Source organism: Hippoglossus stenolepis, chromosome 17, assembly GCF_022539355.2.
Source record: "Hippoglossus stenolepis isolate QCI-W04-F060 chromosome 17, HSTE1.2, whole genome shotgun sequence".
Lineage (NCBI taxonomy): Eukaryota > Metazoa > Chordata > Actinopteri > Pleuronectiformes > Pleuronectidae > Hippoglossus > Hippoglossus stenolepis.
The window spans coordinates 15,582,555-15,596,638 of record NC_061499.1 but is presented as its reverse complement, the minus strand read 5'-3'; the positions used below and the strand labels follow the sequence as shown (position 1 = coordinate 15,596,638).

The window sequence follows — 14,084 nt, the reverse complement described above, 5'->3', positions numbered from 1 at the left end:
AGGCTAAAAGCCGAAGAGAAGAAGCAGAAAGGAGCTTTTGTGGTTTCCGAGTGGGGTCCCTCTCATGGCGGTTCCCACAGCACTGGGCTCGTGATGACATTCACCATGTTTCACACACACACACACACACACACACACACACACACACACACACACACACACACACACACACACACACACACACACACACACACACACAAACGCATGCTGATGGGCCCTGTGACTGCGGTGACTTTCGCTGGTGCCGGGCCCCAGACGGGACGGCGAGGGCCCCCAGAGCCACAGGCAGCCATTGTGCTGTCGCCGCGGAAACCAGCCTCTTTATGTCAGACATGTTTTTCTGTTTGTTTTCTTTTTTATGTCTTTAATGTGGGTAAGGGGGAATGTTTCCCCTCTCATCTCCCCTCCCCCCTCCCCACTGCTCTGCATTATTTCCCCAATACCCATCTTCCTCCTCCTCCCACCAATCCATCCACATTTGTTTCTCCTCTTCTCCTCCCTCCTCCTCTTCCACTCCCTTCCACCCTCATGTCGACTGCCCCCCCTCCCCTGGAGATCGTCATTTGTAAAACTCTTTGCTTGGACAGCCCATATCTTTGTCGTGGTGTTGTGGCCTCCCTCTCACTCAGCTCCTTTTTATCTGTATTTCATGAGGTTTTGGCACAAACTGGCACTTTTTCTTCCTGCACTGAAAAAAAAACACACACAACAAAACAATGTGCGCAACTCTAAAACAACAAAACCTATCCCCAAAAGAATTTTGCCTTTCCCACGCTAAGCCAATTTTCTTCAGAAGATTAAACAAACTATCAATAACAAAATGAAAGAAACGGGGAGAGGAGGGGGTGAAGGAGGAAAAAAAAAAAGAATCTGGTTATGATTCGAGCCTCTAAAGAAAAGCCAACACAGGATGCCCCAAAGTTCCCCAATGAGAAAAACAAACCTACAAAAAAAGCCAACTGTTACTATTTTTAAGTGCCTGAAGAATGTCGCTCGGTGACATGACTCAAAGGCACGCCGGGTCTCGTCCGTAATCAGTCCATTCTGACTGCGCTGCTCAACCACATCAAGACACAGTGCGCAATCTTTTATGAGCCGCAGAGAAAGACGAGGAGAAGAAGGGGAAAGTGAAATATGAAAGAGTTCAGGGCTAATCCAGTCAGTCCCCTCAGCCATGCATGCGACTGTGCCTGATTTGACCCAGGGTTTTAAGACTCTGCTAATATTAGCCACTGTAAAACTAGTTTTGTTTGAGCTGACTATCAGTCAAGTTTATGGAGGAGACTAATTTTTTATGGCATGGAGCCATGTGATGCTTAGTTCCTCTATCGGCTTTCTATTTTTGTCGGTGAAAAAAAGGCATACGGGGAACACACTTGCAACTGGGAATGGAAAGTCAACTTTGCACGACAAGGATGTATTCAGAAGAGTAAACAAATGCATCTGTCCCTCAGTCAAAATCAAAGATTTGGATAAAGTTGGTTCCAGATTCCTCAGAGGAGCTCTGAGTGGAAAACCCAGGAGCTGTTCGTCCATCCATGTTTTATCGCCCTATAGGCTGCAGCTCTCTGACACCCTCTCACTTTCCTAAATCCCTCTTATAACTTTACACCTCAGATTACGACCTTTATCAGCGAGGCATTCTGCCCGCGCCTCGTCCTGACGGCAGCTCGGAAGAGCAGCCATAAGCCCTCAAAAACCGGCATTAAAAACTTGCCGCCACCACACTGCTGGGTAATTTTTAGTGTTCCCAGAAGGGGATTAGAGTGAGTGTGCATGGAAAGAAAAGACTTTGATGGAGGAAGGGTAATGACTAACATCGTTTTCATCTCCTGAGGGAGTTGGTGCCACTTTTATTGGTTATTATTAACAATGACTAGAGCTGAGGGAAGTGATGCTCTGATCACTGAATCTGGATCCTTTCAGGATTCTTTTTTTTTTTCTTTACTGACACACAATCAAGTCTGTGTTATTCAGTAAAACTAATGGACTGGAACAGTTCAGCTGATCTATAAACTTGGGAATGAAACTTGTGAAAAACTAGTATGGCCCTATCTTGAATAGAGTGGCTCCCAAGGTCTTTTACTGACGTACAACCGCAGTGGTATCAGATGAACTCAAGTACCTTGTCATCAATACTACCTGCCAGGTTCCAAAGATGTCCTCATGAATTGATTATAAAGTGTTTGTTCTTTAAAAACAAATATTTTCATGTTCAGACTATTGGTCAAGTTTGGATTAACCTTTACTTTAATTTACCTTAAATCCTCCATTCCTTCTAACCTAACGGTTTCCACATTTTACTCTCTGCTCTTAGATTAATATTTCACTCATTATATCCATTATCTTTAGCTAGGTACTTCAGCTGTTTATCTATTAGCTTATTTTACCTATAACATCTGTATCTGTCATTTAATGTTGCTTATATTTATTATTCATGCATTGATAACTCGTCCCCACTTCCTCCCATCTTGTGCATTTGGAGCCAGTTTGTGCAATAGCGTTCAGGGGATGTAGCCAATGAGGTTCTGCCTTGACACCCACTCAACAATTCTGAGTCAGTCTTAGCCGTCAGTCCTGATGTTTCACCTGTATTTATGGCATCGAATAACTATTTAAAACCAAACTTACTGGAAAGATTTTAACTTGCAAACATCAGTCTGGTCCGAACTACTTAAAATGACAGAAACCATCTTTGAGATTTATTTGATGTATACTTTGACTGTTTATTTGGGTTCATGTCCCATCCACTAACATGGAGAGGGCAGGATTCCCGACTTATTCTGCAGCCAGCCACCATGAGCCAATCAAGACTGTTTGGCTTTACTTTTGGGCAGCAATCATGTTGTCCATCTTAATGCACGGCATCTGACCATAAAGCCTATTGTATGCACTTTTAAATCGCAAATAGTTTTTTGAGTAAAAGTAAAACACATCAATCATAACGTAAAGTTCTGTCTGTTTCGACATCAAAGAAACACAAGACAGAGATGTATGCTCACAGACATGAATACATGCATTCAAAAACCTATGTATGCATCAGATGTTTATGCAAAACCATCTTGCTGAAAGGCATATTTGCATAGTGACCCGATGCACTCTGCACAAAGCTCAGGCACAAACACACGCTGTCTTTCTCAGACAAGAAAACTTGGTTGAGGTCAATGCTGGAGGGCGACAAGCTCACTGTATATAGTACAGGAGGCTTTGATCTCAGTGCTCGGCTGTGGCAAAGACAGCCAGCCAGCGCTGAGGCCCTGCGCTACCGGAAGCTTGTGGTCTGGGACGGCTCCGTTTACTACTCTGTTCTGGTGCTAAATATACAATAATAAAAAGGCTGGCAGATTATTTCAGACTGTGATACATTTCCTCTCCAGCGAGGGAAGAAAGGACTAAGCGAGAGACACTCCAGATCACTGAAGGACATTAAGTGATAATTACAGAGAGAGATAGGCAGAAAGAGAGAGATGAGGTTTTTCTCTCTCTTGCCTCTCTCTTCCTCTTCCTCTGCCACCACAGAGGAAAGTGGCGTCTCTGAACTGAAGAGGGGCGCCTGCTGTATTAGACTGCCAATGATTGGCTATGATTGCATTGTCTGATCCCATAAGGGATAAAAGGGCAGCAACACACACGCTCTCTCACCACATGCCTGTATTTCATTGCTCAACGATCACTGCCTCCTCAGAAGTGAAACATGGCTTTTTTGAAAACATCTTTAGACGAGTAGCCATAAAAGAGAATATGACTCAAATTCAAACATTGTCTTTATCTTTTTCAAATCGGTTTTCTGAAACACTAAAGGCACACGCGCACGCACGCACACACACACACACACACACACACACACACACACACACACACACACACACACACACACACACACACACACACCCTTGCACGCCCCTATGTACTCGACTTCACCACCAGTCCACCACACTCCTCTCAAAGCTCTTTGATCCCCGGTCGAGGGTCCTCTCCGTGGTGCCTCTGTCTGAATTCCAGAGATTCTGGGATAATTCAAACGTTTCACGGCACATACTTGGTCCCCCCAGGAGACAGCGGCGGAGATGGAAAATGCCACCACGGTCCCCGGCTCACTCTCCCTCCATTGTCCCTACTCTTTAATCAGGCCCTCTCTGTGGCTCGCGCTGCCACCGTGGTGTGTTGTCTCAGCCTGGGAAAATGCCGGCCTAAGTGGCTGTTATGTACTGAGGCGCAGACCACAGGGACCCAGAGGGGTGCTGCTGGAGCCCTCTGTGCCAGCCACGGGTCTCAGAGTGGCTAACACACACAATGAGTGAGGTCCCAAATCTGGATGTAGCCACACACAACAGCCAACGCTACATGTATTTACTTTTTAGACTTTGCTTTGATCAGTACATCATATATCATCCTAATCATAGGTGCATGGTGATAAATCATGAATATTATTTATTCCAAAACAGTTACTGGGTGGAAACCAGCATTGAACTGCCATGCAGATGGGGCAGTATTGCAGTGTGCTTGCTTGGCTGTGAAAGGTCTGTGGAGAGGGAGTTTCCTGCCCTTATGTCAACACATGACCAAAACAAAGGCCTTGTGTTTCCCTGAGTCAGAGAGAAGAAGGTCAGGAACCAGCGCTAGCTCAGAGTTGAACCCATTTCAGCTTTGTTTAGGGACAGACTCGTGTCAGGGCTGGGCAGCTGGGTCAACCGACGGTTGGCCTGCCTTCAGCCGGACAAAGCGCTCCCTCGGGTCAGATTTACAAGGACTGAGTCAAACCCTACTGGTTTATATTTAGTGCTTATAAGCGTGAACTGAGTTTTTATGATGTGCCATAAATTTCATTTTCAAAAGAGGTTGAGTATGGAGGCTCATGTACGCCTACTCTGTGGTTTCTCCAGGCCACCACGAAGCCTTTGTGTTCACCCTGTTTGCCATGGGAAAATATCTGAAACAAATAAGTCGCCTGGTCGGCACCCATCATTGTAAAAAACACTTCTAAGAGCTGTGGATTGTGCTGAGAGGGTGTGGCACAGTGCTTAAGGAACTACTTGTTTACTCTCGCTATGTCAAAAAATAGAAGAGGCACTATTTTCTCTCCGAGATGGAAGGCAAATAAACAAGTATTCTTGAGTTGACGTTGTGGGAAGGCGCGAGCCGCCTGTGGTTGTGCAGCGACAGGCTGGACTTGGTATGAGCAGGAGTTTGACACTTTGAGGCTCTTGCCCCAAAACATCATCACCATCATCATCACTATCAATGAGTTTCTGCAATGGAGAGAGGGAGACATCACTCAAAGTTCATAGTAGCTAAAACAAGCCTGTGTGAAATCTAAATGTGCAAAAAGTTAAAGATTTCCAAGCATCAAAAATATGTGTGTATTGGATGTGTCTACACATATGGCATTATCTGCAGTGTGTGAGACAATGTGGATCCTATTGTTAGTCAAACATACTCACACATGGGTAACTCAAGGTCCGGGGCCACGACTTGAGTTCTCACCCCTGCTGAGCGAAGATCCTTCCCTGTTGTGTATTCAGACAATGTTAATCTCAGACTCTCAGCTCCCTGCAATTGCAAATCTTGTGTTTGCAGAGGCCGCTGTGCTGCTGTTCAGCAACACTTACATAAGCTGTTTTCAGACATGAACTCAGGAGGATGTCCGTAAAATTGGGTTTACGGAGTCTGCCTTTCACACATGAACAATGCAGCAGGGGAGCCTCCGCTCAGACGCATTCATAACAACATCAGTAGAGTGTTCAGGTGAGGGGTGGCACAGCAGGCAGAGACAGGACTTAACATATAAAGTCCTTGTCAGTCCTTATCAACATCTTTGTCGGTGTCTTCTATATATACGGAACTGGATTTTCATCCTGAGATATATGTATTCCTTTTGGGTATTTTTCATTTGTGTGTCTGTCGCATGTGAGAAACATCATCAACACTCCACCCAGAACATATAGATAGTGTAGAAAACATTTTTAATGACATCATAAATGTATGCAGTATTTATATTTCCTCTACTATAAATGCTTCAGTTTCTAATTCTAATCTCTTCTAAATTCACCTGTCTCTATAGTGGAAATATATTTGTTGAGTTCAGCCAGAGACCTTTTACGTGTGGTTTCAATGGAAGGTTCTTTTGAAAGTTAATTTGTATGTCTGTCTTTTAGAGATGTACTGCAGAGTAATGGCTCAGCAGTATAACTGCACGCGCCCACATGTTAATAGCAATTACATAACATTGGTATTTTAGGCTCTAATATTTTTTTGTTGATCACAGTTGAATGGGATCAACTGTCATGTCTGTGATGCACAGTGTTTAGATACTCTGTGTCAGTGTCATGCAATTACCAAGCCATAACCACTATAGGACTACTTAATATCTAACACTTTTTAAGCTAGAAGCTTATGTCAAAATTAATTAATTTAGCAGTATACAATTAATATTGACATGAGTTAATGTTATTTCAAAAAACACAGAGAGGCTGACGAAGCTAAAATATCCAGAATAATCTTCCGCATTTGGAGTTTGCGTACCAGCGATCTGGGGATGTAGTCGTGGTGGCGAGGTCCTGTCGATACACACACACTTGACCAAGTCAGTCAGTATAAACTGTCAATCGATGTTTCGCCACCTTTTGTTTTTTCCTAGCATCAGCTAATTATAACCAAACTCACCAGAAAAAAATAACAATTGAACATACACCAGTGTGATAAGAACTACCTGAAAAAGCAGAAACCATCTTTGAATTAGAATTTTATTTTACGTCTGCTTTGACTTTTTAGTTTGGTCCATATCCCATCCATCAACATGGAAGAGCAAAGAGTCATTTAAGACCTATACTGCATCCAGCCACCAGGTGGCGATCGAGACGCTTTGGCATCACTCTGGGAGCATCCTGTCCTCCATCTTCACATACAATCTATGGCTGCATTTGAATTGTCCATTTTGCGTAGGAACCTTCCTAACTAAATGAAATGACCTGGAAGTATTTCAGTGGCCGACATAAGAGCTGTTTGAATTCTCAAAATGATAAGGAAAGGAGCTTCAATGCTTCCTAACTTATCTCCTTTAGCATAGGAAACACCGGACCATCCTTTATGAAAGGAAAGGAGAAAATGCCGCCCCTCAAGTCTATGCGGCAGCAACATTTCAAGCCACTCAACTTCATATTTGCACCTGAACACACCCACTTAAATATAAAATACAGAACAGCTGTTTTATTCTCATGACACGATCCAAAACTGACGTGAATCCTCACATAGTCGTCTGAGCTCCTGATTTCTTCTCTGTCACATCTGTCCAGTGAAAGAGCTGAATGAACTTATAGTTCACATTGTCATCATCAGAGCTAAATACTTGTGTAAAAGTTATTTGAATTGTGGAAAAAAATATTTTTCCACTAAGGTTTTATATATTCTTCACATTATTATATTATTTCATAATTTCAGTCCTCTAGATCTAATTGAAAATGAAAATAATTTCAGTTTTTGTTTGTTTCTGTGAGTAACTGATGGTTAAATTTTGTCTTTGTATATCTTTTCTCAGAACGTGTCATTCTGTTTTAGACAGGTAACTTTATTATAACTGTCAGAGCACAGCACAGACTACTGTACATTTTGTGTGTATCTTCTGTTATAAATAAACTTCTTTGCAACGTGGATCTCCTTTCCTAACTCCTTACGTCATCTCCTTCACATCTTTCCTTGACCTGGTGACGTATTCCATAGGGGTCAAGGAATAGTGGTTAGAAAAGGAGATTATATACATTTTCCGAATGCAGCCTGCGACAAGGCGAATACAAATAAATTAAAACAATGTAAAAATTGTATCATAAGCTACTATAAACTATTTACATGAGAAATCTGCCTCTTGAACATGTGAATGTGAAGGCTCACACTCAGGTTTTATGACCTCACACCTCCTGCCATTTCTACAATATATAAAGAATCATCCAGGCCAGATTTGATTGAGGTACAAGGTCTTGGTGGCTTTCAGATCATTTTCCACCTCTTCTAACAACACGTTTTTTTAAAGCGCCACAAAGTTTTACAGTACGTTGGGTGGCTTTTTGGCTGTGTCGGTCGCTGATTGGATAAGACAAACAAGTCACCGGGGGCTGAAGGCGGAAGTGTTTGGCTGAATGCAGCGCTGTACGATGGGCGTTGATAACCGCTGTTCTTGTGCTATATTAAAGTTGTGGCGACGTTCATTAAACAGGTGAGAGCATCATATGTCTTCCTTAAACCTCAGTGTGTGTTGACCTGCCTCGTAAAGTGCAGCTGTTTGCAGTAGCTCCAAATAGCAGTCGCTGCTGGGCGCTAGCAACACAGGCTAGCATGTTGTTAGCATCCTCCTCTCAGATCCCCTGTCAAACACATGCCTGTACGTTTCAACGTGGGTGCCATTGACTCCTGGCAACCTGAAAAAAGACAGCTTTCCAAAAGTGGTGGCAGCAAATCTTGGATTTCTAAAGTTTGCTTCCCAAAACTAAGGCCTGTATAATATTGTTGTTAAATCCCCACGTCTCTGTCATATCACTGGGGCTTGCTCTTATTTTACACTCTCAGAAACTTGTCAAGCCGGATGCTCGTGCCTGTACATCGGTATCTTGATATATGGAAATCAAACATGTTGACAGTGACTTCACCAGCAAAACGTTGTGCTGCTTGCCAGGGGATTTTCTGAAAGACCCTAGATTTAGGGAAAATGCCCCAAATTCCTTAAGCAGAGTAACAATGAGGGCATTATGTTTTATTCAATAAATAGTATTTTATCTTTGTATTTAGTATGATGCTAAATACTAATAGTATTTAGTATGTACGAACATAAACATGGAAATCGTTAGATGTTTGGGCATTAAGTGCCAACGTCTCTCCATGTTTCCTTGGTTTCCAGTATATATATGTATACATATTTAAATGTTTCTATTTTTCTTTGGATGTTTCTAGATTTTTTTATTTATATATTTTTTGTTCTAATAACTGACGGCACCAGGCAGAGACAAGAGAACTAAGAATTTCATTGCATTGATTACTTGTTTATTTCTGCATATGACAATAAAGCCTTTGATCCCTTTATAAGTACATTTTTTATTTTGCCACGAGAAAAAAACGTTTCTTTCATGGACCAAATGTAATATCAGATGAAGGACTGAAGTATATGAAAACATAGGACTTGAACAGATATATTTCACAAGCATGGTTTTGGGACCCTTTCATGATACAGATAGACCAGGGTTGGTTTGAACAAAGTCTGAAACTGTGTGTTGCAACATCCTTATCTGAATTGACACAGAAAGACGTGTTGCTTAACCTCATTGATTAAAACACTGCACGACCCTAACTCACTGGTAAATATTTTCCTTTCTCCTTGTGACCCATTTTGACTTGGAAGTGCCAGCATCTTTGTTGTTTACAGAACCTGAGAAGTTCCCAACCTGTTGCTGTTCCCTATTTTAAAGTGACACTCCCTTCTCTTTCCTCTCTCTCTGGCAGGGGTCACTGAAGTTCAGACATGGAGGTGCCCTGCTACCTGCCCAAACTGCTGTTTGAGCTCAATGAGCAGCGAAAGCGAGACTTTTTCTGTGACTGCAGCATCCTTGTCGAGGGCCGTGTTTTCAAGGCCCATCGCAATGTGTTGTTTGCTGGTAGCGGCTATTTCCGAGCTCTCCTGGTTCACTATCTGCAGGTGAGAGAAGCTGTCTTTGCAGTGTTTTGTTTTCTTCAGTGGTGGGAAATGAGTGTTGTGCATGACTTCTTAGAAAAAATATTGTGTACTGGCCATGATAAAGTATTTGTGTTGTGTTTTATTTACATTGATGCCTTTACGTCTTAGATAAACTGATATTTCATATGGAGAATACAAGAAATTTGCACTGTCAAATGAATAAACTAATGGCTTTGTCTCAACTCTGTCTTTTCAGGATAATGGTCAACGCAACAGCACAGCATCACTGGACATTGTAACGGCTGATGCTTTCTCAATTATCCTGGACTTCCTCTACTCTGGCCGCTTGGCCTTAAACAGACGCAATGTCATTGAGGTGATGTCAGCTGCCAGTTACCTGCAGATGACTGACCTGGTGAACTTCTGTAAAGGATACATCCGCTCATCATTGGAAATATGCAACAAAGACAAGGAGAGGAACACTGAGAAGGAGGAGCGGGCACAAGATGGAGCGATGGGTCCCGCAGACAGCGGCACTCCAACCGTGGCGATTTCCAGTGGTGCAGGGGCTGCAGAGCCTCATTCGCAGGTTGCGGAGGCAGATAGAGGGGCAGGTTTAGGTCCGGAGTCGGCTAGAACTCCCTTGTCGAACCCTGTTGCCACACCTCCAGGGACCAGCAGGGACATGGACAGCGATTACCATTCCAGGGAGGAGTTTGCATCTGGGAGTGAAGGACAGAAAGGACACATGGATCAGACAAACCTCTCATCTTCCTCATCCACTGCTTTGACCCCAGAGTTAGTGAACCCTAAGATAGAGTACGACCCTGATGAGGAGCTCATGGAGTCCCCTGACACCAAAGACCTTTCCTCGTATCCTGGGCCTTCTTTGCATAATCCTCATCATAGCAGGCTACATCCCCCAAGTCCCAACGAGCGCTCCTCCCTGGGATACAGCTCTTCTTATAATGCCAGGCAGCTGATTGAGATGCTGGCCAGAGGTGAGGGCCCCAGTCCCCTGGGGGACAGAGTGGGGCAGCGCTTTTCCCAAGGACTTAGTAACAGCCCAGGAGGTGGCAGAATGGATGAAAGTGTAGGTTTCGTGGGATCGTCTATCATGGAGATGCAGTCTGACTGGCTTGGAGAGGATGCAGGTTATTAACAAAATCACATGTTAAATGGCCTATAGGGTGACATATTTACCCAAAGGCTTTTAAAAAAGCATCCTGAGTCAAAAGCTATGCTGCATTCAATACATTCTCAGGCAGAGAAGACAAGGCATTTTGCAGTGTTGTCCTAATGAGATGGATTTCAATTATTGGCCTCTCTCTCCCCCTGCAGGCGATGGCTTGGTAGTGCCAGTGAAGCTCCACAAGTGCCCATTCTGCCCGTACACTGCCAAACAGAAGGGCATCATGAAGCGACACATCCGTTGTCACACAGGAGAGAGACCCTTCCCCTGTCCCATGTGTTGCAAGAGGTTCACAAGACAGGAGCACCTCCGCAGCCATTCCCTCAGTGTAAGATATCAGTGTTGCCGTGACAGCAAAAAAGGATGTTGCATCACATGCAACTTGGTTCCGATAAGAAGGCTTTTTGAGTCTAGTTACCTCTGCAGAGGAGAATATGTGTTCATTTGTTTCTGTCTGTTTGCTCGCTTAGTTGTTTGCAGGTTCACACGAAAACTACCAAATCAATTTCCACCAAAATGGTTTGCGGAGTAGCCTGTAGGAACATAAACATAAAGGAATATTTTGCTGCTAGAAATAAATGTCCACAATAAAGAAGCAGGGTCTTCCCATATTATCTCTACTCATGTGTCACAGCCTCTGAAATATAGATTTTGGAGTAAGGAAATTAATGTTTTCTGTGAGATCGTTTTCCTATAAGTTAATAATGTTAGCTATATTCTTTACTATTAGGTCTTCATGATCGTAATAAGGCGATAACTCTGATGCTATATTGAAGGGAGTGGTTACATTTTATTTTTCATATTCAAAAAAAGAATGAGAAACTCAATACATATTCTAAGAACTTTATTGAACATGACGTGCACTAACGTAGCAAAACTGCAGTAAAAAATTCATGTGATAAAAATATATATATTCTTTGTCCACATAATTTGAACAACAGGAATAAATGTACTTCATGCTTGGTGTTTTCTTGATGACATGCAAGGACATATACTGAAGATTTAACTTTCACTATGATAACACATGCGTATGTGTAGAATTTTCATATACAGCTTTCTTTCATGGACCAAATGTAAAATCAGATGAAATAATATAAAAAAAAGATAAGGACTGAAGTATATGAAAACCTAGGACTTGAACAGAAATATTTCACAAGCCTGGTTTCGGGACCATTTCATGATACAGATAGACCAGGATTGTTTGAACAAAGTCTGAAACTGTGTTGCATCAGCTTTTTCTGGATTGACACAGAAAGATGTGTTGCTTAACATCATTGATTTAAAACACTGCATGACCCTAACTCAGTGGTTGAACAACATCTGTTGAGCAGGAAATGATTAAACTTGTTAAAGGTTTGAATTTTAATTCATTCTTGTTTGAGAGTAAATTTTTTTAATGGTTTGTACAAATGAATTTTAAACCAGTAATAGCTCGCCTTTAGTTGTAAACAGTAATTAGCCACTTCAGTCTTTAATTTAGCGCAGTCAAATTAACTGCTTTAATCCCTGTTGCTTGTGAGTAGTAAAGCACAATCAGAGCAGTTAATCCTTTGGCTCTTATATTGTTTTTCACTGTACTGTATAATAATGTCAAAGTTGTTGTTGCTGCCTCTACAAAATGATTAAAATACTGCTGTGTCTCTGTCACTGTTCACTATCACCAGGTCCACAGGCACTACTGGCCCGTGTCTTGTAAGAGCTGCAGACGGACCTTCACCGGATCCAGTGTGTCGCCGGGGCTCAGACGCTTCGGCATCTGCGACAACTGCAATTGCGTGACAACCACTCATGATGAGTCCACCCCCGTTCCGGCTGCCAGCCAACCAGAGCCCATGGAGCGTGCAGATGGCGGTACAGATTGGTCCAGTTTTATGGACGACGTGGACGAGGTGGAGGTTGGCAGAGTGGAGGACTTGGTGGAGAAACAGATGCTTGAACGGCAGCTTGCCGTCTGCAGTGATGTCGGTCACACACTGTGAATCTGTTGCCCACTGTGCGCAGTGATGAAAACAATGTTGACTCTTAACCGTTCTGCTGTGCAGTTGTTAACTGTGGCCAAACTGCTGTTGATGTTAAATTATTGCTGTATCATGAGCTTATTTATTGATTTATATGTAACCACAAAATTATTCGTTTTGACTATTTGGCTCCTGTGATTTGTCTGACAGCAGATGGATTCAGGATTCAGTGTTTGTGTTTTTTTAAAATCATAAATGTGCTCTTTAACTTCCTGCCTGTTTACATAAAGACAATTTCAAAGCTGTACTTTCCTGCATTTTTATAATCAATACACAAGATGGACAAAGAGCTTGTTCTATATTATGATGACAGCTTAATCCAGATTAAATTTCACAGCAAAAAAATTGCTTTTGTTATGATGGGACCACTGTGGGAATTGTTACAAAGAAATGTGTTGTGTAACTGTGGACATGCTTTTCATCTAATTTATCTGTATTCATGTGCTTTTTTACAGTCCGAGATGTGTAAATATAAAGATATGCTAATTTCACTGCTGCTTGACATACGTTATATTTGCATCAAGCTGTTTCATGCTTTCCAGTCGTTAAATCTGACCCATACAGTGACATTTTTACTTGAAGGTAACTAATCCTCGAACCCTTAGTGAAAGATGTGATCTAGGTCAATGGTGATGTTTCCTCAACTATCTCCTGGGGAGAAGATTAAGACAGTAGACCCGAGGCCAGGCCTTTTGATCAAGCTTTTAGAGTTTGATGAATTCGTTCATCAATTCTCCTCTTAGAATTAAAACATCCATAGTGGTGGTCCTGCTTTGTGGTCCCAAGTTCATTCAGTACACACGTTTCCCTCTCAGGTTTGGTCCTTCAGTTCTTTAGTTGAAAAGGATTGTCTGACACTTCACTATGCTGTTCATCACTGTCCCCTCCAGCTCTAAAGTTTCTCTCCCACTGAATCCTTTACCCGTTTTTCTCTTTGATACAAAGGCTGGTATGATATAGTTGTTGTTCATTTTAAACACAGAAATTTCTTCACAAAATGAAGGTGTCCTGCGATCGCCTATATACTGGTGTCAATATTATTGATGTAACCACGTGGCCAGCGATATTGGTTTGGGTAACATGTGAAAAAGCATCTTAAAGGGATAGTTCATTATCCACTTACTCCTCTGCCGATGCGGGGGGGAGGGACGCTAAAATTACCGACGGCAGATATCAGAGGACAGTTGGGATGAACTATCCCTTTAACAATGGACTGTAT

At 42.4% G+C, this 14,084-nt stretch overlaps 1 protein-coding gene across 1 annotated transcript; it reads left to right on the top strand.

The window, feature by feature from the left end:
- Positions 1-8,098: 8,098 nt before the first annotated feature.
- On the top strand, positions 8,099-13,356 carry zbtb8b (zinc finger and BTB domain containing 8B). The gene is made up of 5 exons (XM_035183758.1): positions 8,099-8,206; positions 9,484-9,676; positions 9,912-10,809; positions 10,997-11,175; positions 12,512-13,356. The coding sequence occupies exons 2-5, from the start codon at positions 9,503-9,505 to the stop codon at positions 12,824-12,826; spliced, it is 1,566 nt and encodes a 521-aa protein (XP_035039649.1). The 5' UTR covers positions 8,099-8,206; positions 9,484-9,502; the 3' UTR covers positions 12,827-13,356.
- Positions 13,357-14,084: the final 728 nt, after the last annotated feature.

What these genes read in the sequence shown, in the direction of transcription:
- zbtb8b (XM_035183758.1), top strand. Translation starts at nt 9,503, where the DNA reads ATGGAGGTGCCCTGCTACCTGCCCAAACTGCTGTTTGAGCTCAATGAG. An exon ending in CTGGCTTGGAGAGGATGCAG is followed by an intron (nt 10,810 to 10,996) that starts GTTATTAACAAA and finishes CTCCCCCTGCAG; the next exon opens with GCGATGGCTTGGTAGTGCCA. An exon ending in TCCGCAGCCATTCCCTCAGT is followed by an intron (nt 11,176 to 12,511) that starts GTAAGATATCAG and finishes CACTATCACCAG; the next exon opens with GTCCACAGGCACTACTGGCC.